The sequence below is a fragment of the Hippocampus guttulatus genome, chromosome 7, assembly GCF_054856545.1.
Source record: "Hippocampus guttulatus isolate MCC_2025c chromosome 7, RoL_Hgut_1.0, whole genome shotgun sequence".
NCBI classification, from domain to species: Eukaryota; Metazoa; Chordata; class Actinopteri; order Syngnathiformes; family Syngnathidae; genus Hippocampus; species Hippocampus guttulatus.
Window position 1 is genome coordinate 3,122,297 of NC_141267.1, and position 27,507 is coordinate 3,149,803.

A 27,507-nucleotide genomic window follows, 5' to 3' on the forward strand; every position below is an offset into this window, starting at 1 on the left:
AGAGTGGTAAATTATATACAATTACTCCTACAATAATGCCCTGATCAACAAAATCAGATTTCATGACATTTGGTTTAAATATAATCATAAAAAGCAACAGCTAAGACGGCAAAGGATTTTCAGGTTAAACATTATTCAGGTCTTGTGTAAAGTGGACAGGGGGTCACGGTGGTTATTGGTCAGTGAACCAACCCTCTGATCATTATTGGCTGTTACCAACAGTCGGACAGTTGAGCAAGTATAAAGACAGAGTGGTCAAAATCCCAATGAGACAGACTAACTGACTGTGGAAGTACTCTGTTAAAATGCCACGGTCGGTGTTTGTTTTATTTCTGCTGTGCTATGCACCAGTATGCATTTCTGGATTGAGAAGAGAATATTTCCTCAAGATAGAGGAAGTTAATTGGAATTATGCACCTAGTGGGATGAACCTCATACAGAACCACACAATCCAGGAAGATGAGTAAGTCTTTACTTTTTCCATGATGTGTTTTTAACCCTGCGATTGAGTGGCAACCAGTTCAGGGTGTACCTCGCTGTCAGAGTTATCAATTAGACATTCATAAGTCCCAAGGAGGAGAGGAGACACTCGATTCTGGTACCAGGGGGGAACGGAGAGAAGCATTAGGTTTCAATTCTTTCACCCACGGATCTCACCGCTCGCCCTCTCATTTATTTCTCATTGGGAATCGTATACAGGGCTGTGTCCAACCTAAGGAGTGAGGGCCGTTGAAGACGCGCACTGAACTTGTTTGACTATGTGTGTGCATGTGACTGAAAATTACATACACGTGAGCAATCATGACAAAAACACCAAGTAAGCTGCAGCTGGTGTTGACAGATCCATCCACGTCCAACCATGCTCTTGTTTGATCTTATCTTATGTCTTTCCAACCACATTCTCAGAAAGATGGTTGTGTCTCCTAACTATCAAACAGTGCACTAAGCACTTTTATTTTTAAATATGAGCATATATTTATCAAGCGCATAAGTGTATCTTTATTAAGAGCATAAGCGTTGTCATTTATTAAGAGCATAAGTATTTTTCATTGCAAGGATAATAAATTCACCATTATTAATATGCAATGTATGATAACTAAAACTAAATTACATAATTATTTCTTCACCCGCCTACTGTCCGAAGACAGCTGGGACAGGCTCCAGCATGCCCCGGGAATCCTTATGGGAATAAGCGGATCAGAAAATGAATGGATGGTATTTTTAACCATTAACACTGCGGTACCGCTGGCTCAGTCTGTAAATTCTGCAATTAGACTGTGGACCAAGTTGTGGGTGATTGAAGTCATGACCTTGGAAAGTGTCGTGCTTTACATAGATGATTGCTATGCAATTGGCACGAGATCACTTCCCACTCCATGTACCCATGACTGTCAATATTAGTGACAGCCTGACTGGGCCACGTGCTGGCCTAGATGTATAGTATGTACCACGTTTACAGTAAATATGGCGCAAGTAGTGATCAGAGCAGAAATCCCCAAATACAGTATATCAACTTGAGCAATCAAAACATCTCGTCACTCTCAATCAGTATGACCATTTTGGCAGAGGTTAATTAAACTCTGCCTACGTATTTAGATTTATTTAATTTAGGATTTTGTTTCTATATTAGTATAGTTTGCGGCAGCATGATGAACTAGTGGATAGCACAACTGCTTTATAAGTCTTAGGATTTGGGGTTCCAATGTCTGCTCTGGTCCTCCAGAGTGGAGTTTGCCAGCTCTCCCTTTGTTGGTTGGGTTTTCTTGAAGTACTCAGGCTTGCTCCCACATTACATAACCATGTTTGAGGGGCTAATTGAAGACCCTAGATTACCTACAATGAGCTGGGATAGCCCCCAGCTCGGCAATGACCCCAATTACTCTAAGCATTCTTGCAAATGTCAAGTCTGCATTGAATGAATTTGGGAATGAGGACCAATGTTCACTCATAAACCGTAAGTAGACACTATTAAAATGATTTTTGTTATGATGCTCTGAACGATTTTGACCTGCAAAGGCAGACCATGTTACACCGTGTTTTGCAGCATGGTTAACTGAATGGACACACATTTATGATTTTCACTGCAGAGAAGCTGCTGTCTTTCTTAAGAAAGGCCCACAGCGAATCGGCTCCACCTACAAGAAGGCTGTTTATAAGCAGTACAGTGACGCAACATACCGAAATGAGGTGCTGAAACAAGCCTGGTTGGGCTACCTGGGTCCCCTGCTGATGGCTGAAGAGGGAGACACTTTGATAGTCCACCTAAAAAATGCAGCATCCAGACCGTACAGCATACATCCTCATGGACTGAACTACAGCAAAGGCAGTGAGGGTGAGAAATTCATATCTTGCCGTCCAAATGAGTTGAGGCATGACTGTGAAATCTATTCTTTGTGTGTGTGTGTGTGTGTGTGTGTTTTAGGGGCATTATACCCTGATGGTACCGCCTCTGAGATGAAAGGAGATGACTCGGTGGCTCCTGGTACAACAGTAACCTACGAGTGGACCCTCCGACATTCCCACAGCCCAAAACCAACGGAGAGCAACTGCCTGACCAGATTCTATCATTCCCATGTGTCAACTCCAAAAGATATAAACTCAGGATTGATTGGACCCCTCATTCTTTGTAAATCAGGTACTTGTGAAATAGAGATTTTTTTTTGACGGAAGAGTGGCCTTACCGTGTGGAGTTTATAGGTTCTTCCCATATTTACGTGGGGTCTCTTTAGGTACTTCAGCTTCCTGTCGCAGCCTAAAGACATCTAGTTTATGTTAGTTGAACAATCTAAATGTGTTTGTGTGAGTGTGACTTTGAATAGGTTTATAGAACAATGAGCCAACACAGTGATTGAGAGGTGACCAGTCCAAAGTGTGAAGTCAGACGGGACAGATTCCAGCTTTCCAGTCATCCCAAAAAGAGAAAAAAAGCAGTTGCAGAAATCTTGGTTACCCGAGGGACTAAAATAGCTCCTGACTGGCTCTCCGTTTCAAAGGGCTAAATCCTCCCATTTTCCTGCCCTCCAGTAATGTGAAAATTGGTAGAGGACGAAGGTACCTTAAGGCTGTAACAGAAGAGGACACACCCAGGTACTGGGATTAAGGGAAGTTTAAGTAAGAATGGCAAAAGTAGTGTAAAGTGACTTATTTAAGATGGTTATTGTTCTCCATTTCTCCAACGTATTTTTCTTAGTTCGCTACTGTCAAGGGAGAACCACACCTTATTAGTGGAATGGCCCTCACCACGACAAGTAGGAAGTTCAGAGGCAAAATAATGCCCAGGTGAGATGAGACCAATTGTGAGCTGGTTGAGATCTCTGCAGTCTCGACTCATACCTTGGCTTTTATTGGAAGTCACACGATTACAACATCATCATCAATACAAGATAACATCGAATTATTGAAACTAACATCCCTAGGCAATTATCATAACCTTTTTATGTTCACAGTTGGATAGAGTCCATGTGTCTTGTGTGGAATGGGTAATGAGCCTCTTTTTGGCCATACATTGCATTGTAGGTTATTTTTTCAGAGAAATGTCTGCAAAAGTTTTTTTCATACTGTGTAAAACTAAATAAGTTAAAATGTCTGTTTACTTGGTCGACCATCCCTCCTGTTGACACACGGCAAAGTCCATGGGTCACAGCAGCCGCCCAAGAAAACAGCGCGTGGTTGCCAAGGTTTGTCATCGGGTCCTTTCAGGCCTCAGGCATTGGGCTCTGGCTGCATCTGGTTATTTCATATTTTAATTAGACGCCTACGCCTGCTTGGTTGTCAAGTCAAGTCAACTGTATTTATAGAGCACCTTCAAACAGCCATCGCTGCATACAAAGTGCTGTACATGGCGCAATTTAACATGCACAAAAAACAGTAAGACAAATCGGTAATAGAGACGGTAGAAAGCACCAAACAGTAAAACCAAGAACAAATCTAAGTCATGCTGAGTCGAATGCCAAAGAATACAAGTGAGTTTTGAGGAGGGTTTTGAAGATGGGCAGCAAGGAGGCTTGCCCAATGTTCAGTGGGAGGTCATTCCAGAGAGAGGGACCAGCAACAGAAAAGGCTAGATCCCCTCTGAGCCTGAGTTTAGTTCTTGGTACTTCTAATAATGTCTGGTCCACAGACCGGTTGTGTTTCATTGTCCTCAGCGCGGGCAATATTAGCATCAATTTTCTTTTCTCCTTCCTTCTTTTGTGCTTCCTCATGCCACACACTTGGAGGAACTGTTTCCTTGGCGTATCCTGAGTACATTGTTCGTCGCAATCATGAATAGAGAGATTCCTCAGCAATTCTCCTGTTTCTTTTACACTTGCCGTTTTACGGTCAACTTTGCAGCGCTTTTCCCATTTTTTCAAATATTTATTTCATCCTGGGAATTTTTGTTCCATTTCTTTCTTTAGATCGGTTGATTTCGACCTCTTGAGTCGGTCTTCCCTTTTCTTGGATTTTACCATCGTCCTTTTGTTTCTAATCGCACATACAGGATGTGAGATTTTCCGGAGAAATGGTATGTGCCCGTTCACTCTCCCTGATGTCAAGCTTCTACCGTCAACTGACAGTCTTGGGCTGATAGCTGGGTGTTAAAATTCACAAATCATGAACAGTTTTAGATCTCCTTTAAATGCTCGTCAGACACACAATAACGCATAACACATATTCACGCAGATTTCAGTGGAATGGAACTTGTCACTGTTAGATTTAGATTCCACACCACTGAAACTGTTACACGAGTAAAAAACAAACAAACAAAAAAAACAAAAAACAAATAAACCTTCAAATGGTCAGCAAATCCCAGACGAGCCCCCAAATGTCCTAAATGGCCAGCATGTCCCTGACAAGCCCCAAAATGGTTCTCACTGATTATTTGTTCGGAAGTTACAGTACATTTTCTGAACCATGCCGTTAAACTCTGACCCACAGTGGGAGTGTCTTGTGGGAGATCCCAGGGGGAATCAAAAAGGGAGGAACTTGGGTATGCTAGTTAAAGCGACTCACTTTCCACTTATAGAAGTCACGTTATCTGCGGTTGTGCACTTTTGACGCAACACTAAGTCAAATCTCATACTGAAAATCATCTAGGCGTCAAGGTTCCATAAAATCATTTTATCCTTGAGGATGGTGACTGGGATTCATCCCAATATTGTCATTCTAATCTGAATGTCAACTATGGTTCTCTATATTTCTCCTTCGTGGCTAAACCTAAAATTACTATTGTGGTACCTCTACTTATGAAATTAATTGGTTCTGGAAGAAGAATAAAAATGCATCAGAAGATGAAACAATTACATGTTACAATTAGATAATTGCACAATAAATAAGTAGTGCACAATGTAAAAAAAAAAAAACAAAGAATAAAAAATGTAACTTTTAATTGCGTCATCGGTTTTTGTCCTCTTTCGTTCACGTTCTCTCTCATAAGTGGTTTTTGCCTGGCGTTTTGTAAAGAACTAATCCAAGGACGTTCGCTTTTGTCGGCTTTTAACAATCCTTCGAAAATGTCCAAGGCAAACATCAGCATAGCGAGCAATCGCCCGACTGGTGGACACTTTTTCTGGGTGATTCACATTCGCGTAAAACTATCAGAACACCTTATGGCCCCAGGGGTGAATGACGAGGACGCTGCATGACACATTTCTATCTATCTACACACATCGACACATTCGGTATAGAAGCCCCTCTTAGCCAATGGGATGCCAGGATGTAGCTCGGTAATAACCAATAGCAGAGCAGCTCTAAGTATGTTGCGTTCAGGAAACTCGGAACTGCGACTAGCAGGCCATATTATATATACCTTTCGTATCTTGAAATTTCTTTCATAACAAGAGGCAATATTTTCCTGTTAAGACGTTTCGTAACTAGAAAATTTCGTATGAAGAAATGTTCGTAAGTAGGGGTACCACTGTAATTTAATGCATTGGCTGGTTCCCTCTTCAGGTTAAACTTATATCACTTATTTCGAAAAGGTGTAAATCAAACAGGGCTCTCCCTACTGCTTAAATTTAACCTAGAAAGGCCTGAATCAAGGATGATGAACAATGGTGTTTGAATTCTGAGAAATGCAAATATTCATGCCTATTATTAAGCCATTTGTCATGGAATTCAATTTATTTCACCATCTAACTTTCTTTACTTCACATAACATGGCGCACCCATGACATCATAAATGCTCACTTCCACCCAACAGTTCCTGTCCTCTTGGGTCATGTCACCACAAGACAGTGTAAAATGTCTTAACGTCTCAGATCTTTGGGATAGAACATTATGACATATATTGTATGCTATGTTGGCTGATATGCCCACTGAGGGCTCTAATAAATGGCATGCATGTATTTGTAAACATTAATTGTACTTGGAAATATGATTGTTGATGGAAAAAAAGATAAATTACAAAATACAAAAATCGAGGAAGAATTATATAGTTGAGTTGACCTTTATCTCTTTTGTGTAGGAACTCTGGACATACATGGTGACAGTTCAGCAGACTACCTGTATGCCCTCATATTGATGGTGTCAGATGAAAACTTCAGCTGGTATTTAGATGACAACATCAGGACACATATAACAAACCCTGCCAGAGGCCTGAAAGAGGATGAAGATTTCATTGAGAGTAACAAGATGCATGGTGAGAAAAGAGATTCCATTCCTATATGGATTCCACCAACCCTATTATGTTCTCAATTAGATAAACTGGATTGCAGGTATAAATGGCTTTCTCTACGGTAACCTACCTGGACTGAGTATGTGCCAAGGGAACAAGATCCATTGGCATATGATTGGCTTAGGAAATGAGGTAACTCACCAACCATTTTAGGATGGAGATGATTTGACTCGACATGCTCTACTTTTGTAAACAGCTGTGCTCCGGCATAAAAACTGGTGCAACTGGATTTTCATGCAGGTGGAAGCCGTCTTTAGCATTTTGGGGAATTTGGCAGATGGCACCATGCTGGGCGTTCTCGAGCACCCACTCTTTTTTTTTTTTTTTTTTTTTTTTTTTTGCATGCACCTGACACACCTGACAATTTGGTGGCAGGAAATAAAAGCAGGTCTAAGTTGTGGTGCAGCTAGTGCTATACGATTCAGGTGAATTTGATCAACGCGCAGACATGTGTGGTGTCATCGTATTTGATTCATAAATCTGAAAACAGCATGCATTGAACCTTCTGGATCCTGATAAAAATCTATTTATTGAAAGTATTGGTATTATTATCAGCCTTGTGCGGAGGGTTGACACAGTCATGCACAATTGCGGGTGGAAGGCAGTCTCCAAGTGGCCATTTGACAGCGGCCAACTTGACATACACAAGTGGAGATCTTCTTGCAGTTTCACACAACCTTCTCCAAGTCCACAAAGCACATGTTGACTGGTTGGGCGAGCTCCCATGTACCCTCGAGGACCCTGCTTAGGGTGGAGAGCTGGTCCACTGGTCCACGGCCGAGATGAAAGCCACACTGCTCCTCCTTAATCTGAGACTCGACTTCCCGACAGACCCTCCTCTCCAGCACCCCTGAATAGACCTTACCAGAGAGGCTGGAGTGTTATCCCTCTGTAGTTGGAACACACCCTCTGGTCCCCCTTATTAAAAAGAGGGACCACCACCCCGATTTGCCAAACCAGAGGCACTCTCCCCGCTGACTGCGCGATGTTTCAGAGACGTGTCAACTAGGACAGTTCCACAACATCCAGAGCCTGGAGGTGAGGAGTACTTGAAAGTATAAGTTTGCTTCCATGGCCTTACTGAACTTTTCCCAGGGCCAAGTTTTTGCCTCGGCGACCACTGAAGCCGCGTTCTGCTCGGTCAGCTGGTACCCATCAGCTGCCTCTGGAGTCCGGCAGGCCATAAAGGCCTGATAGGACTCCTTCTTCAGTTTGACGGCATCCCTTACTGCCAGTATCCACCAGCAAGTTCAGGGGTTGCCACCACGACAGGCAAAGAGCGCCTTAACAATAGAGGCGATGAACGTGGTCCACTCTGACTCAACGTCCCCCACGGACGTGGGAAAGCTCTACCGGAGGTGGGATTTGAAACTCCTTTTGACAGGGGATTCTTCCAGACGCTCCCAAAAACACCCTCACAATATGTATGGGTCTGCCAAGTCATACCGGTAGCTTTCCCCACCATCAGAGCCAACTCCCCCCCACACACACACACCCTAAGGTGGAGGCAGGCAACCCCCTCGTCCATCAGTGTGAACCCCAATGTACAAGCACTGAGCTCAAGTCACCAGAGCCCTGGATGTGTGTGGCAACGACATTATCCAGTCGGAACCTCTCTGCCTCGCACACCAGCTCGGGGTCCTTGCCTGCGAGAAAGGTGACATTTCATATTCTCGTGCTAGCTTCTTTAGCCACCCAGCTCACTTTGCACCCAAACCCTTTGTACCCTCCTGCAGGTGGTGAGGCCATGGGAAGGGGGACCCACATTGCCTCTTCGGGCAAAATTTTAATATGCCCCCCTGGTTGTGAGGATGATGGCCATTGTTCTGGATATTTGGGGATTTTATTTCATGAAAGCCTAACTGTGAATGGTAGGATGACGAAGAACTTAAACGGCCAAGCCCCACTGATGACCCTGTCCATCCCACTGAAAATGTTCTTGCTTTGCCCTTGCCTATGGACAAGTTTGAGTGATCAATGAACCTACCATGCATGTTTTTGCAATGTGGGAGGAAACCAGAGTACCGGCAGAATACCACATGCAAACTCCTCACAGGAATGCTGGAGCTGGGATTTGAACCCGCAACTCCTGCACTATGAGCGACATGTCCGAACCAGTTAGCCATTGTGCCGCCTTGCTGGAAATCATCAGACAAATTAAAATTTGAGTTACACAAGGAAATTAATTGGGTGTAAATTTATTATTTTTTTAAGAAAATTATGATCGTCAACTCTCCCCACAGTGGGGACACATCAGGAACAACTGTCGAAAGTGTATGTAAAAAAATACATATTTAACTGCCAATCTTTTCCACCTGCCAGGTGGACATGCATTCAGTTCATTTCCACGGGCAGATCCTGACAAGTGAAAATCACCATACAGACACCGTCAGTCTTTTCCCTGGCTCGAGCACCACAGCTGAGATGGTGGCAGACAACCCTGGACACTGGCTACTGACGTGCACTGTTAACGATCATCTGATGGGTAGGCTCTCTTTCTCCTTGACTTTTTGGAAAATACTGTCACATGTACCGGTACTCAGTTCTGCCACAGTTACCTTCAAAAACTAGTTACTTTCCTGATTACTACGTTAGATTACAATTTACTTGAATAGTTGCATTCAGCAGATGCCAACGACCCTGCTTTACATAAAAATGGCAGCCAGTTTTGCCATTTTACTTAATTGGAAGTGCATTTTTAACAGTAACGTTTAAGAGTAAAGTTTGTTTTTATTAAACATAAAATAACAATCTTTTTTGACTTGACATACCAGAATTATTTTATCACTTCACTTAAGATGAATAGATTCCTTTTTTTTTAAATACCAAATAAATAATAAAATAAGGACACTCTTTCTGGACTTAACTTAAGATCTATCTATCTATCTATATCTATATCTATAGATATAGATAGATAGATCTTAAGATGGATAGATCTCTATATCTATAGATATAGATAGATAGATATATCTATATCTATATATTTTAATAATATAAAAACAATCTTTTTTTTTTCTACTTGACATATTTAAATCTTTATTCGAATGACAATCTCCTCCAGTCACACATTCTAGTGGGAATTTCTCTTTCAGCTTGAGTACATACAGTACGTTGCTGCAATCCATTTTATTCTGCTTTATTTATTTATTTATTTTTCAAGCCAGTCAACAATTTGACGATCGTACAGTGTGCAACAAACATTATTTTGTCTTTTATTCCCGGGTTGAAAACACAAATCTCTCTTTTACCATTGTTGTTTATGTGGAATGGTATGCACATGTGAGTTGTCAATGTGCTGAAAACGTGCGTACGTGACATTACTCCTTCAGACACGAATGTGAAGTTGAAGGTACCCACAATGCCTCACTTGAAGCTGTAAAAATTAGAGTTGCCCTATTTGTGAACAGCTCTTTGTTGAGTACCTTTAGTGAATAATAGGATGTTAGGAATCATGTGTCCTACTGGATTTTGTTAATTGTTAACTATTCTTCTTGTTACATGCTTAATATTTGGGTGAGTGACCACTGGGGTTGAAAAATATGTGCTGTTTAAGTCTGTGACCCAGAGGTGATCAATGGTAATTGTTTTTTTTGGGGGGGTGTTGGTGAAATGTGGTTCCAGTGTGGAATTCTGGCGTCACCTTATGAAAGTAAAAAAATATGACACAGTAGTGTTATGTGAGTTCGATTAGTAACTTTGGTGTCATTACTTGGCTGGGAAAAGTAACGTGTTGGATGAGTTGTACTTTTAAGCACACACGACGCACCAGCGGCGTTGCACCCATCAGCTGTGGGTGCAGATGGTTCGCAAGAGCCGATGGCGCTGTTCTCTGCAGACTAGGCGCCGCTGGCAACGCTGCTAAAAGTTGCTTTGATCACGTGAACATCGAAGTTGCAGACCGCCAAGTCAAATTCACGTGATCTCCGAGCCAAAGAGGCATTGTTCTACATTTTGCTACTACACAGAAATAGAAGACTGAGGGCTGCTTCTTGTGAAATATGGTGTAAGCCCTCCACGAGGTGCGGATGGCGAATGAGGGCCATTGGCAGCTCATGTGCGCCGGGCTTTACTGAAAAACCTAAACACTTTGGAATAACATGTTAACAAATAACAGTCACAGTGATAACACAATATCGCCATCAATGCGATACAGTATACTGAACTATTTCAGTCACCAACTGTATTACAGGTACTCATCCATGATGGCTTTTGTTTTTATGAAGGTGGTATGCAGGCTATATTTGAGATCAGGAAGTGTTTTCCAAATGTCCACAAACCTCGTCCATATGGTCAGCTGAGAGAATTCTTCATTGCTGCGGAAGAAGAAGTCTGGGACTATGCTCCGACATTGCCAACAGACAGGTTCCTCAAAACACATGCTCACAAGCACATGTACATGCACGGACATACAACCCACGCATGGAAGAACTGACGCTTGTGTGTCTTTGTGCAGCGAGGCAGAGATGTTTGTAACCAGAGGCGGAAATCGTATTGGAAGTCGATACAAGAAGGTTCGCTATGTGGAATACACTGACAGCTCCTTTCTGACAAAGATGCTACGCAGCCCAGAGGAGCGACACCTTGGAATTCTGGGTAATCTTACCTGGTTTGTATTTCCAGATGGACCATGACAAAGAATGCATATGAAGTAAAATATTTGTTTCTACAGCAAACAAACTCAATCATAGACTCATGGGATTTTCACTCATCTTAACTGCCTAAAAACCTCTTACAAACCGTTTCATCCAATATATACACTCTATTTGGATTGCAATATCCATTATTCAGCCATAGACTTTGCAAACACACTGCATGACATAACTATTTACATACCCACCATATTATTAATTTGTTTTTTCATAATGTAGCCCTTTGCAAATGCCACCGTGACCAGATTCCTTTTGAAACAAAGTGCAAACATTCCGATTTTTTATCTCCTCCAGGTCCTGTGCTGCGAGCTGAGGAGAAAGACACCATCAAGGTGGTCTTCAAGAACAAGGCCACTCGGCCTTACTCTATACAGCCGCATGGCGTACAGTACAGCATCGAACAAGATGGGACACTCTATCACAATGAATTAGAAGGTTAAAACTCTGTTCCTGTGTTGTGGAGCTTTCATTTCATGTGAATGAAAACTGTCTTTTCTCCACGATCGTTTAACGGACAAAAGTCTTCTTCATTCATTTAGAGTCCTACACTGCAAAAAAATTAAGGGAATTAAAACATGAAACGAGTAAGTGATGTTATCATCCATAGAATTGACAAAAGTCGTTATGTTTACATTTTGTGAGTTGTAACTAACACAATGATGCTACATTTGTGTATAAACAGGGACAGTGAGCCCTCCTCCGGCTGCTCTGGTCGCACCAGGGAAGACGCACACATATGAGTGGTTTGTGCCTGTGGGTTCTGGACCGGTGCAAGGGGAGGCTGACTGTCTGACCTACCTGTACTACTCAGGCGTCGACCCTGTAAAAGACACAAACTCTGGACTGGTCGGACCAATGCTTGTCTGTCGACCGAGTTCTCTTAAGAAAGGGATCCAGGTAAAAAAAGGAAAGAGAGTCAATTTGGTTTGCCTTATTATTGCTGTACATTAAGGTTACCCTGTGAAGAGTTGGTCAAGGGTTTTACCAGAGTGAAAAGGATTATAGATGGTGGTGAGACAAGCTATGATGTGTGGTTTTGAGACTGTCTCCTTCTTCTGTGTATTACTACTGCAAAGATGGAGGAGGCAGAGTTACAGATGATGTGATTCACTTTCGGAATGATGTAGCTGGAGCATGAACTGTATGGGTTGGAGAGATTAAGGACATGTACAAAGTAGGGGCAGTCCAGACAGAATATCAGGCGAAAGATGCTGGAAATGGAGCTGCCAGGTAGGAGGCAAAGAGGAAGACCAAAGAGAGGATTTCTTATGGCACTGTTATTGTAAAGTGGTGGAAATCACATTAATTGGTGCAGGTGAACTAAATATTGAAAACTGTAGATATACCTCATATTTTATTATTTTTATTTTATCGTTAATGAGTGTTAGTAACATCACTACTACTCTGCTTATTTTCTTGAATGGAAAACAAAAATTTCATCTTTCTTTCTTTTCTGTCCACATTGTAGAAAAACTATAAGAAAGAGTTTCACCTGCTGGCCACGGTGTTTGACGAAAACCTGAGCTGGTATCTCGATGATACCATCCGTGCTTTCACCACAGCTCCGACCACTGTTAACAAGGAGGATGAGGGCTTTATTGAGAGCAACAAGATGCATTGTAGGCAATTATATTTACATTGAACTACACTTTTTTTTAACATTATTGCCTGGAAGTTATTAACATAAATAAACTCAAGCCTTAGGTGCTAAACAACACACTAAAAATGTTCACACTTTCATTATTTGATTAATTTTAGTCACACATGCATGTTTTTAACTTTTGTGGAATTCTGTGTCTCCCAGCCATCAATGGGTATGTGTATGGGAACCTCCAAGGCCTGACTATGTGTAAGGGGGACAAAGTCACATGGCACCTGTCAGGACTGGGTTCAGAGACAGATATCAACAGTCTTTACTTCCAGGGAAACCGCTTCATCTTTCGCCAGAACAGATTGGATACCATTTCTGTTTTTCCACACATTTCACGCACTGTGACGATGGAGCCTGACAGTATGGGTACGTGTCTCATCATTGTACTAAGAATAACCATGAGAACTAACATGCAAGATAAAGATAAGATAATCGCAAAGTTCTCAAAAATATATATGAATGGTGATTTTTCAGATCTGCAAATTAATCTAAAAATGTGAAAATATTTCACAAAGTTGGCATGTCATTGTTTTAGGTGACTAATAGTGTGAAAAGGATCCTCATGGGGTGGAATATTCAACAATGTTTTTACTAATCACACATGATAATTTCTCTTATAATGTGTGGTTTTAAAGTGTTCTCAAATAAGATCATACATAAAATATAAGACATACTCGGAAATACGCTCTGAGCGCACACTGGTTCATTCCGGCCGTTCGAAAACTCAGAGCATTGCTTGACCCTTCCAGGGACAGCGATTACTACAGTGGACATCTTATAATGTTATCAGGTTACAGAGTGCATGAAAGTATTAAATGTGTCATTCGTTTATTCACTAGGCACTCCGAGTGAGGACACTGTGCCACTGCTGGTTGCATTCGGAAATTAAGTGTAATGGAGTGTACTCTCCCTCTCTGAACACACCCACTTTCCTGGTAGTAGTAGTGCATGGCAATCAGAGTGAATCTCTGAACGTGTATATACTGTATACAGGGTGGGTCAAAACTAGACTTACAAGAGGAGGTTAAATTTTACTGGGCAAAAACATTTTATTACATTAGCCCCCCTATATGTGTTAATATTAGATAAGTCCACAGTTCCCAAAGGCTCTGGATGTTGTGGGTCTGTCCTGGTTGACACACATTTGCAACACTGCATGTATCTGGGGCACAGTGCCTCTAGATTGGCAGACCGGGGTGGTGGTTCCCTTTTTAAAAAGGGGGACCGGAAGATCACAGTCCTCATCCTCCCTGGTAAAATCTATTTAGGAGTGCTGGAGAGGAGGTTCCCTCAGGAAGTTTAATCTCAGATTCACGAGGAGCCGTGTGGTTTTCGTCCGGGCCTTGGGACAGTGGCTCAGCTCTCCACCTTCAGCAGGGTGGTCGAGAGTGCATTGGACTTCACTCAACCAGTCTACATGTGCTTTGTGGACTTGGAGAAGTCATTCAACGATGTAGCCGGACTCTTGTGGAGGGTGCTCTGGGAATATGAGGTTTCAGACGCACAAGTCCGGGTTGTTCGATCCGTGCAGGACCAGTGTCAGAGTCTGGTCTGCATTGCCATCAGTAAATCGTATTCGTTTCCAGTGAGGGCTGGACTCCAAAGTCGCCCTTTTTCATCAATTTTGTTCATAACCTCTATGGACAGAATTTCTAGGCACAGCCGAGGTGCTAACAGCATGCGGTGTGGTAGTCTCAGTATTACGACACTGCTTTTTGCAGATGATGTGGTACCATTGATTTCTTCAAGTTGCAATCTTTAACTCCCACTGGGGCAGTTTGCAGCGGAGTGTATAGCAGTTGGGATGAAAAAAAAGCACCTCCAAATCTGAGACCATGATTCTCAGTTGGAAATGGGTGGAGTTCTTTTCCAGTTCAGGGATGAAATCTTGCTCCAAGTGGAGGAGTTGAAGTATTTTAGGTCTTATTCGCGAGTGAGGGGAGGATGAAGCAGGACCTTGACAGGCGGATCGTTGCAGCATCTGCAGTAATACGCACTCTAGATCCGTCTGTTGTGGCAAAGGAGCTGAGCTGAAAGGCGAAGCTTTCAATACATTCCTACCCTCATCTATGGTCACGAGCTTTGTGTTATAATCAAAAGAACTAGATCCTGGATACAAGCAGCCGAACAGGTTTCTGACAGAGTGTCCAGGCTCTCCCTTTGAGATCGAGTGAGAAGCTCAGTCATCTAGGATGGACTCAGTCATGCCACTGCTCCTCCACATTTAGAGGAGGTGGCTCGGGCATCTGGTTAGGATACCCTGAATGCCTCCCAGGCACGTCACACCGTAAAGAGGCCCCGTGGAGGACCCAGGATACGCTGGAGAGACTATATCTCCCAGCTGACTTTGTGATTCCCCTGGAAGGACTGGATGCAGTGTCTGTTGAAAGGCAAGTCTGGGCTTCCCTGCTAAAGCTGCTGCCTCCAAGTCCGGCACAGGATAAGTGGAAAATGATGACTGGATGGATGGATCTTGGGCAATTATTGTACATGTACCCAACCTAAAAAGAAAGACAAATCAGAGATAGCACTTATTCATCCGTGTGTGTGTGTGTGTGTGTGTGTGTGTTTTTTCCAGGTCAATTTGAAGTGGCATCACCCACGGTCAACCAATACCGTGGAGGAATGAGAGCCAACTACACCGTACAGAAATGCAGCTTTTTGCAGCGCCAGGGTGAGAGCATGTTCCACTTTAAAACTTACTACGTTGCTGCCATGGAGATGGACTGGGACTACTCTCCGAATCGTACTTGGGAGGCTGAAATGTTTCGCGGTCAAAAAAGGTAACACATTTGTCCTGAGCCACTGAGAACTAGAGGGAACTAACTCAATATTTGGTCATTTTCCAGTTCCAGCAAGTTTATAGAAGCAATACAATCTAGAGTATTAACTGTTTATCTCTCCTCCGTGAACCTTAGCATGTAGAGTAGTTTGTGTGTCCCAATGAAGTCAAGTTGACTGGGATTTTATGCATTGGCAGGGTCGCACATAACAAACAAGTCATAGGTGAGGGACCAGACAAACTGCAGCTCAAATGACCTTCTATAATGAGGAAATTTGGGCAGCATTTTCCCTCTTACAGGCACAGATAATTGGTCCCCCATCTGCAGCTAGGCCTGGAGGTCGGGCTCCAGACCCGTGCCTGGGCTGTATTCATGGGGCTTAACCAGGCACAGCCCAAAGACACACCCTTCCCATGGGCTCACCACCTTTGGGAGGGACCAAGTGAGTTGTGTGGAACTCGAGCTGGGTGGCGGTCAAAGGCAGGGACCTTGACATAGGGCTCCAGACTGTTTTACTAGGCGTACAGTGGCCCCCAACCTGAATTTTTCTGGATGTTGAAAATTTAGGGATACTGTGAATGTCTGGCAGAGTCTCCTGCCAGAAGGAGTTTCAACTCTCACCTCCAGCTGAATTTCGGCCACATCCCGGGAGAAATGGGGAAGAGTGAGTTCATGTTGAGGCGGATGACTGGAGCTGTAACCGTCAGGTAGTCAGTGACTGTGACTAGTGGCAACCCCTGAATCTGCTCGTGGACACTTGGTGATTCGGCAATATTTAGCAATTACTACTTCTTAAGGATACATGCTGTTGAGGTGTGCGCTTCGTCGGATGTATTTGAGAGAATAACGACGAGAGATGAATTTACTTGTTAGACTCACACACGTGGCATGTTTTATTTGCCGTCTACACAGAGAGCAGCCGCTTCTCATCGCCACCGAACAGGAAGAAGAAGAAAATATATTTCGCGCCGAGTATGGCGTAGTTTCTTGGGTTGCCAGATCCGTTCAAAATAAAGAACACATCATTACAGAAATGAGGATACAAGTTATTGTTTCTTAACACCCCCACTTATACTCAGTTTAAGATCTTTCATTTTTAACTTTACAGAAAGCATCTCTTTCAAAATCATTTCATTGCTGGCCGCGATAATCAAATCATCGACCCATATGATTATGATCACCGTGTCACTTTTTGACTCTTTGGTATAGATACAATGGTCGGCTGGGTTTTGCTTGTACTCATTATCTGTTAAATAGTCATGTAGAACTCTATTCCAGTTGCGTCCAGATTGTTTGAGACCATAAAGTGATTTTTGTAGTTTGTACACTAGTCCATCATCTTTCTCTTCAAAACCTTCTGGAGGGTTCATGTAGATGTCATAGTCCAATGGCGCGTGTAAGTACGCTGTGCTCACGTCCATTTGGTGAAGGAGTAAATTCTCCTGAGCTGCTTTTTGTAGCACCACTCTTACACTTGTTAGATTTGCAGTTGGTGAAAACGTCTCTCCATAGTCTATGTCCTTCACCTGGCTGTAGCCCTTTGCCACAAACCGAGCTTTGTATTTGTCTTTTCCATCCAAATCACTTTTGATTGAGTATACCCATTTACCCCCCACTGTTTTCTTGCCCACTGGTAGGGTTGCTAGGGTAAATGTTTTGTTGTCATTTAACGACCGGATCTCCTCATCCATAGCCTTTACCCATTCTTTAGAATTAGTCGACCTCATAGCCTCTGTATATGTTTGTGGAACACCACACACTGCTCTGTAGCAATAGTCCACTGTGGTGTGTGTCGCATCGTTATCATTTGTCAGAGATTTTCTCGGACAAAGTTAAAGAAATGACTCGGCACACAGGAAAATTGTCTTCAATATCGGCGGGAGCGGACTCTGAGAGCGAACGACGGTTAGTTGCTCCGCGATCACACTCTCAGTCCCGCCACCGCGAGTTCGACATTTTATTGTAACATATGCAAAATACAAGAAAAACACTGCCCCCGATGTTTGCATGCCGCACCCCGGTCCGGCTCCTCGGTAGTGATTGGTTACCTGTTTTTCCAACTTGAACCACCAGTACATTGGCGCCTTTTCTGGCTGGTCTACATCGAATTAGCATGTTGTAGACTTTGCGGATGGCCAATGTCGTCTGGGCGCGACGGGTGTTCTCAACTCGTCTTTTGTTGCTCAACCGCTGTTCCCGAATTATTCATTTCCCTTTTGTGACCGAGTGTCGCCTTCTCCCCTGTGGTTGTCCACCTGTATTGACGTGCTAATTGTGGACTTCAACAGTCCCCCGGCCAGATGGCCAGCGCCTTTGTGTGCAGGCATTTGGGGGTGCTGGATACGCACCCAAACGCTTCAATGTGCCCAAATTAAATGAAACTTTAAACATGATACAATTTTGCTCATAGATTCCTCTAACATCATTACATTCATCCACAAAATCATCTAAGTGTCTAGGTTTCTTTCTCTCTCTTGTAGGATATCTTCTACTTTCAGGTTCATCTCCTGTGAGGCTATTATCATTTGATGCCATTTCTGTACCTGGACTATCATTTTGTACATTCCTGTTGTGTACACTTGGCTTTCGAGTACTCTCTACTTTCTTATCGTTTTTTTGAATGAGCTCACGAGTTCGAGGCTGCCTCATGTCATAATCTGTGTTTGGATCTGTCTCACTTGTCTGTGTCTGTTTCTCAACAGCTGCCTTGTTCACAAATTTCACAAGCCTGTGTTTTGATACTCTGTTTGTGTCTGGATTATATACCAAGTAAGATGGGCTATATTTATCAAATCCCACAAAAAGTCCTTGGTCACATTTAGAATCCAGCTTTCCTTTGTCGTGTTTGTATGTGTAACATGTAGACCCAAATTTTTGCAGTTTGGATACATTAGGTCTCTTTCCGCTTAACATCTGATAAGGGGTCTGCCCTGTACGTCTGCTAAAGCATCTGTTGCGTATATGCGCTGCCATTTGTACTGCATAGTGCCAAAGCTCTCTTGGTAGCTTACTTTCAACTAACATACATTTTCCCATCTCAAAAAGAGTACGCCAGCCCCTCTCCGCTGTCCCATTCTGGTGGGGTGAATAGGGAGCTGATGTCTCATGTCTGATTTTGTTTTCTCTCATCAATGTTTGGAAATCATTACTTTTGTATTCGGTGCCCCCATCTGACCTCATACACTTCACATTCCCATAGGGGGTTACATCTGCAAGAAACCTCTCCGTCGCTTGTACCGTGTCACTTTTCTTCTTTAGAAAATAAACAGACATTGCACCCGAGTAATCATTGGTGAATGATACTGCATAATTGTGACCATCAATAGATTCAGTGTTCATAGGACCCGCAAGGTCGGTGTGCACCAGCTCTAGGGGAGCCTTAGCTCTGGTATCGGGGTTCCTGTTCCTACTTTGAGTGAACTTTCCCTGAATACAGATCTCACACTCTTGTTCAGGTTTACATGCTTTACCCTTAATCTGCATGCCATCAACCACACCCTGCAATTTAAGGATATCATCATAATTGCAGTGGCCTAATATCTCGTGCCATTTCTGAATGTCGTGACATGTATTACATTTGTCATTAGGCTCACTCTCAGTATGCAAATAATACAACTTGCCATACACATGAAAATCATATTTTGTACCTCCTTTAGTAATCAGTTCGTCTTTGCCTTCTTTGAATACAACTGTAGCTCCGCTGGTGGTCGCCTTCTTCACGGAGAAAATATCTTGGGGATATGAAGGAATGTATAGAGCATTCCTCAGCGTCGTTTTGTGTCTCAGTCCTTTGCTGTCTATCAGAGAAACCTCAGCATTCCCCCTCCTCTGTCCGACCCCGCTGCATCGCGTGCCGTCCGCCAGCTCCACACTGTGTTTTTCCGGCCTGAACGTGCTGTCGAAATCCTTAAACATGGTCACGTCTGTGATGATGTGAGAAGTGGCCCCTGTGTCCACCATCAGCCCTCTCTCCCAGATGCTGGCATCCAACCGCTCTCTGCACCCGGTGTCGCTGTTTCTCATCTTGAACACGTTGTCGGTGTCACCATCTTCTGAAACTTTACTGGTGTCATCTCGTCTGTTCTTATTATCCTTGTCCCTGCGTCTACATGTGTCGTCCTTGTGTGTGTCGCTTTTACAACGACTGCACCAAGTTTTCTGTCGACATTCTTTTGCTCTGTGGCCTTTGATTCCACACTTGAAACAAATCATATCGGTGTCATCCTTGATCCGTTCTCGGGTGTTGGTCTTTGTGGGTCGCCGCCCATTTCGACCCTGGGCCTGTGTCTTCATCACACCGTCACCTGACTCTGTGTTTAATTTCTCAGTTGCTTCATAACTTCGTAGTTTAGTCTTGAAATCTGCAAACTTGATTTGGTCATCTGAATGTGCCACATGTATTGCGAATGGTTTAAAACTCTCTGGTAGTCCTTTTAAAACCATGGCAACAAGTAGTCCATCGCCCATAGTCTCGCCTGCATTCCGCAGTGCTGTGATGGCGGTCTCAGCTCTGATAATGTAATCCGTAACGCTTTCATCGTTCCCCTTTTGAAGCGATGTGAGCGTGGTGTACAGATTTATTATCCGTGGTGTTCCTTTCCCGGCATAATACTCTCTTAATATCTTCAGAGACTTTCTTCCATCATCAGGCGCATCTCTCATAATTAGTGAGAGGCTTTTGTCATCTAACATTTGTATTAATTCAGCATAAGCATCGGCATTTTTCTGTGCGTCGGTCACTCTTTCGGGGCTTGTCACCGGCTCTCCTAGCACAGTCTTCTTTAGTCCCAATAAATGAAAATGTCCAAGCATTTTTGTTTCCCATATTTCGTACTTGGCTTCATCTCCGTCGAATGCCAGTCGGAGTGGCCTGCTTGCTGCTCCTCGTTCTCGATCCATTTTGCTGTAGCGTTACTCCGCTCTTTTAGCCGGTTAGCGATAGCCACGTTAGCTCACCGCTCCTCTACAGTTGGACCCACTGGCTTCTCTTTTATCTCCCAAACATCAGCTGCGTCTCCTGGGCCCATAACCTGTTGAGGTGTGCGCTTCGTCGGATGTATTTGGGAGAATAATGACGAGAGATGAATTTACTTGTTAGACTCACACACGTGGCATGTTTTATTTGCCGTCTACACAGAGAGCAACCGCTTCTCATCGCCACCGAACAGGAAGAAGAAGAAAATATATTTCGCGCAGAGTACAGACCGGATATGGCATAGTTTCTTGGGTTGCCAGATCCGTTCAAAATAAAGAACACATCATTACAGAAATGAGGATACAAGTTATTGTTTCTTAACACATGCTTTTACAGAAATTGTGGTTTTCCTCAGATTTTAGTTTTTGGAAACATCCATCAAATCTATCTATTGAATGAAAGATGCTGAAACAATTCGAGTCAACTGTGTTAGCAAGCATCCAAGCTAATGCAGGACTGACTTTCTGGGTCTCCTATTAATTTCTTTTCTGGCTGTTTTTGCTTAAGGTAACAATGGACTCCCCTTATATTTCAAAAGCACAAGTGACTTTCTCTTTATATCAGAATAAATCTGCGTGATATGGCCACTCATCATCACATGGCAATTTATCGGAAAAGTAACAAGCAATTAAAGTGCGTTGACATGAATACAGTATGTTGTTCATGAATGAAATATGCAGTCTATGGAAAATGTAAGTACCGTAGTTTATTTGCGCTCACAAGGAAAAACCCTCTTCTTCTGCAGTCCAGCGTCTGTCTTCCTTGACCAGGATGGTGGATTAATTGGCTCACGATACAAGAAGGTCATTTACCGCCAGTTCACCAATGACAAGTTCACCAAGCAGGTGGAAAGGGGTGCCGACATGGAACATCTCGGCATTATGGGTAGGCAGTTATTGTGTAATCCTAATGTTTCTAAATTCACACTGGATTAAAGTGTGAATGGTAGGAATTGTACAGAATATATAATACAATTTGTCTCCAAAATATTCAATCTGATAACCAAATCTACTTGTCTCTTAGGTCCAATGATCCATGCTGACGTTGGTGACAAAGTAAAGGTGGTTTTCAAGAACATGGCATCCAGATCGTATTCGATCCATGCCCATGGAGTGAAGACAGAAAATACAAATGTTTACCACACCAGTCCCGGTAGGCAAAGACTGCACAACAACAAAATACATACACAAATTGATTTTGCTGTCTTTGCCTTTGTTGAGTAGAATAGAATAGCTAATTGGATTTGGCACACTGTATTAGCAATTTCATCGTCTGATTTATTTATAAATAAATAAATGTGGGCAATTAACAAAATTTGGCCGGGCCATCTTTTGTCATCCAAAATGTAATCGTCAGTCCGCCATGTTACCTTAACAACAATTCCTTCATCGTTTCTGTCAATATTTTTCATCGGTCCCCAGTCTGTCAATCGTCAGTCCTGTAGTCCGACACACCCAACCCCCTACAAAAAACACACACACACACACACATCAGAGTCCAACAGATGAAAAATCCAATGTGATTAAAAAGGGAAATGGAGTGCACTATATATCGGTGCATCTAATGACATCCTTTGGTGCCTAACCAAAGACCTTTATACACACACACACACATACATAACACTCACATTCATTTCACATCCTTATTTGCTCATATCTTATACAGTTTCATTAAAAAAAAGTTTAATTTAAAGTAGGGCTGGGTGAAATGACCGAAAAGTATAGCGCGATATAAGTATGTCAAAGGGCTTGATATCGACATGTATTGCAAATCAGGACCCCAAAAAAGGCTGAATTTAGGTAATTTTATTCTAACATATAATACAATACATATACAGTATATATATCTTTAAAAAATAAGACAACACAACTTTGAAAAAGTCAAATAAGATGGTCAAAATAAAGCAAGAAAATAAATAAATAAATACCTTTTTAAACATAATAGGCTTAATAGAACTGGGTGATATGGCCGCAAAATGTCTCACCAGAATATTTCACAACAGTCATTTTTGACAATTATTGATTTTTATTGAACCTACTAAAAAAACAAAAACAAAAAAAAACATGTTTTTGTGTACCTTGGAATGTAGTGTAACGTGCAGTTTCTCAGGGCAGTTTATGGTCAATGCTTATTTGCATTAGATGCTATCCCAAAGGTAGTATTGGAGATAATTACATTAACATTCATTCAATATAAAGTAAGTGTCGTGAACTAACACTTTCTTGCAGTGCATACACGTGCATGATTACACTGATGGACGAAAAACCACCTCCATCAGTGCTTAGTCCGTCATTTTTTTAAGTTTTCTGTCATTCGTCAGCAAAACCATTTCCATGACTGATGGACTGATGGACTTTCCGTCCGGACTGACGGAATGCCCACCTCTGCAAATGAATATGTGGATGACACCCCGACAAACTCACTGCCACGCTCCCTCCTTCCTCCTTCTATGCTTCTGTGAATTTAAACATTGGCTGAGATCCAACTTTCTCTAACTCAACAGTGATAAAATTGAAATCATATTTATAGGCACCAAGTCCAGTCAAAGCTGACAGTTTTTCCCACTATACTTGACAACCCCCATATCCCCCTACCTTCAGTTAAGAGTCTGGGCGTCATCCTCAACAGCACACTGGCTTTTCAATCACACATTCTATCAACAGCTGTATCCATCCCTCACACTCCCCACTGTTGCGATCCTGGTTCATAGCCTCATTCCTTCACACCCGGATGACTGCAACTCTCTCCCGTATTGCCTCCCCTCACTCCAATCACTTAAAAAAAAAAGATGACTTATCCAGAACTCTACTGCTTGCATTTTGACAGTCCACAGACCCCTTCCACCCACTGCATCGCTCCAGTCTTGCGACTCCAATAGCTCCCTGTTTGGCACTGCATCCAATACAAAATACTGATCTGCACTTTCAAGGTCATATATTACCTTGCGCCGCCATATTTCGGACCTCCTTCGCATTGCTACACCCTCTCGCCCTCTTTGATTTTTGTCCTGCTTCCGCCTCTCCGTCAGTCTTTTCTGTTCATCTGGCCACCAAGAGGTGATAAAGCCTTCAGTTGCTCTGCCCACTGTCTTTGGAATTCACGACCACCTGAGCTCCGTAACGCAAACTCATTAACCATCTTTAAAACTAGACTCAAAACAAGACACATCATTTGCCATTTTAATTGATGTTCTCTGTTCTATTCTTTTAATGAAGTTGTAATGTTGATGATCTCAAAGACATAAATTGTCAAATGCTGTGTGTGTTTCACAGGTGAGACTCACACCTACGAGTGGTATGTTACAAAGAATACCGGACCGACCACTGAGCAAGAGGAGTGCTCTGTGTCAGCATACTACTCCACAGTGGACGTTGTCAAGGTGTGCCAATGACAGCACAACACGCACACCCTCACAGAGGCGTTGACATTTTACCTCCCTGTCTGCCAGGACTTGTACAGTGGTCTAATTGGTCCCTTGGTCATCTGTCGACGGAGTTTGGCCAGGTAAGAATTTCTGCATGTTGAGTGTTTGGTATGGGTGGTAACACTTCCTTCTAACTTATTTGACACAATGTGTTTGTGCGATGTCAAGATTTAAAACTACTCAACTGATGACTTGTAATGCATTTTGGGTCACTTTCTGCTAACATGTACTTTGAACTGTCCCTTGAAGGAGTTTGGGAATGAAGAAAGAAATCGAGGAGTTTGCATTGCTGATGCTGGTATTTGATGAGAATGAGAGCTGGTGAGTATAGTTACAAAATAATCTAACAAAATAGTGGAATTAAGATAAGATAAGATATCCTTTATTTGTCCCGCAATGGGGAAATTACAATCAGAATTCAGAAAGGAAAAACGCTGGGTAGGGAGAGGGAAAAAAAACCCACGCTCGAACTATCCTCTTCCGAGGATAATTTAAGTCCAGGATAAAAAAGACCCTAGCACATGAATAAGCATTTGACAGTTACAACAAGTCACAAGACATAACATGTATAAGGGGGGGATGAATGGGAAGGGGGGGAGGGGGGGTAGGGTAGGGTAACCGTGACCCGGCCGTAATGACCAGCTGCACGGATTCACACGAGCGCTCTGCATGTCGAACCACGTCACGGGGGAAAAAGAATCGGAGCGATGAAGACGGTGATAACAAGGATGTGTATGCGCGTGTGGTTGTCCAGTTATGTATGTGTATGCGTGTACAGGTCATAGCTGCATCGTCGAGGTCTGCTCATCATGAAGACAGTCCCGGCTTATCAGTCCATGGCCGAGAAGGAGGGGGGTTGGTGGTGGGGGGCCCTAGACTCCATGCGTATTTCCATCCAGGGGAAAGGCCAGATAGCGTTGTTTGTTTTGGAGAGACGGCCGCCAACAATTCCAGACAGCCTTGAGTCCTTGGTCTGTATCTCTCACTGGCGCCGATCAGCCAATCCTCAATTCCTTTTCGAAGCGAAAATTCCAACGTCTCCATGGTATTATCGATCGCGCGGAGTCGCTCCAAACGCAACAATATTGCGGTTGAGCTCAGTCACCGCTTGAGTCTGAGTGTTGGGCATTCGCGCCAAGCCATCCAGAGTGACCGGCAGCTTCTTCACTTCCAATAGAGCCGCTCCCGTCGGTTGAATTTTGCGATAGAACAGCAAGCTGCCAACACCAAACAGCAGCATACCTGTTATCAAAAGGCCAATAATGTAGATGTCTTCCACATCCTCCACGGACAGTACTGTCAGGCACACCGGTCTCCACTTTCTCCATGGATCCAGGGCGTATCCGGCAGCAAGTGTCCCCGGAGGGCAAGCAGGCTCCCCACTGCCTGCTCTTTCCGTTGAAAAAAAATTGTCAATTACATCGAGAGACCAGCCAACTAATTCCATGGTTAGTTCTTCGGATGAAAACACGGTAGGAGGCTAGGGAAAAAGTTGGACAAAAGACAGCACAAAAAGACTAAGTGGCACGGGAAAAAAAAGTGGGGGGGGGGGCAGGGAGCAGAGCAGAAGCGTCCGCCTTCGTCGAGAGCCAAGCAGAAAAGATTTAGCAAAATTAGCACATCAAGTCTTCTTAAAAATGATTGAAAGTGTGAGAGATGATCAGGTGTGCAGTGTGAAATTTTTTTTTTACTCTTCTGAAAAATATTGTGTTTATTATGATTGTAATATGATGTACAAATGACATATCGTTATCTGTTGATGCCAGCAACTTATAGTGACGGGCAGAATGAAATGCTTTTCGACGAAATGGCAGAATTATGAACACACTATTCGGTGTTGTTCATGTTTTAGCTTTGTGTTCAATGAAACAGGCGGAGATTTCACACACACACAAATTTCACACTCACACAAATTTCTTCAGCAAGCTGAATATACATGTTGCGACCCCTTTTTTGTTTTGGTTGGTGTGCCTTTTTTCAATTGCAAAATATGTGTCCTGGCTAAAACAAAAGTTGGGAATCATGACCTAAAATGTCTGAATCTAAGTGTCAAATATGTTTCATGTTTTGGTTTCCACTTGCCGTACTTAATTTATGTCAGAACATTGGCTTAATGGTCAATGTTTATATTCCAGGTATTTGGATGAAAACATCAGGACCCACATCAGGAACCCACGACCAAATTTGAAGGATGACGAAGACTTCATAGAGAGCAACAAGATGCATGGTCAGAAAAGCACATCCAGCACATTATTGACTTGAAAAACGATGCTGTGTTATGGATATCCTATAATTGTACAGTATATCATCTGGAATTTCATGGATTTCATTTTCAAACTGTTTCTTTTGTACTTTGTGGATACATTTAGCCATTAATGGTTTTATATACGCTAACCTGAACGGCTTGAACATGGAAGTGGGAGATAAGGTCTACTGGTACCTGATGGGAATGGGCAATGAGGTGGACATACATGGTGTACACTGGCATGGGCATAGTGTGGAGTATAAGGTATTTGCAAAGCACAAATTGCATTGCCATGTGGTAGAATCACTAGATTGAAAAAATAAAACCTGCAATATTTTTTTTTGCCAGCTGGGTGGAGGCCCGCACACTACTGATGTGTTTCAGCTTTTTCCTGCCACCTTCCAGGTAAATCTGTGATTCACGTGGTCAGTTGGCCGTAGCGACATTCTCCGAAGGCTTGTACAAACTGTAGTCTAAATATTTGTTGTTGCAATAAATCTCTAGTTGACGTTTAGAGCAAATCTCTTGTAACCTAAACAATTTGTTTCTTTTACACTGTACAGACAGTAAAAATGCGTCCTCAGTATCCTGGAACTTGGATGCTTCACTGTCATGTAACTGACCACATTAAAGCTGGCACCATTGCTATGTATACTGTGAGGGAAAAAGGTGAGTACAAAGTGGCACTAAGGATATTACATATGTGCTCATATTTAACTATTTTTTTTTGCTTGCAGTGAGCAAGAGGGGATTCATTGGTTAAAATGTTGGAGTAAAAAGAGCTTAACACCTCTCCAAATATGTTCTGATTAATAAAAAATATATCATGTGAAAAATCTAAACAGTCTACGTTTGCATCATTATACTACAACATCATAACATTTTGAAGGCAATACAGTACAACGGTTTCATCATGGTTTTATGTCGAATGTAATGACTGTAACTTTGCAGCAGGGAGCAGTATAACTACAACAACTCAATTTTCAAAATCGGCCATCAGGAACAACCTCATCCGATTTGAAAAAAACAAAGTGTTGGGAGAGCAAACCTGATTGAGGCGTTTTGGCAGCACGAGGGCCCAGGGGACCCGGGGGAACGTTTTACCAACAAACGTGCATTATAAAA

General features: G+C 42.8%; 1 protein-coding gene across 1 annotated transcript; it reads left to right on the forward strand.

Annotated features, from left to right (window-relative positions):
• The first annotated feature begins 229 nt into the window (after nt 1-229).
• On the forward strand, nt 230-27,224 carry cp (ceruloplasmin). The gene is made up of 24 exons (XM_086114890.1): nt 230-463; nt 2,088-2,332; nt 2,423-2,635; nt 6,446-6,619; nt 6,696-6,787; nt 8,978-9,140; nt 10,879-11,017; nt 11,109-11,248; nt 11,599-11,739; nt 11,844-11,888; nt 11,987-12,201; nt 12,773-12,923; nt 13,109-13,321; nt 15,534-15,738; nt 21,459-21,598; nt 21,737-21,865; nt 23,986-24,092; nt 24,162-24,217; nt 24,387-24,458; nt 26,273-26,364; nt 26,507-26,646; nt 26,731-26,787; nt 26,946-27,051; nt 27,120-27,224. The coding sequence occupies exons 1-24, from the start codon at nt 306-308 to the stop codon at nt 27,143-27,145; spliced, it is 3,219 nt and encodes a 1,072-aa protein (XP_085971016.1). The 5' UTR covers nt 230-305; the 3' UTR covers nt 27,146-27,224.
• The last annotated feature ends 283 nt before the right edge of the window (nt 27,225-27,507 follow it).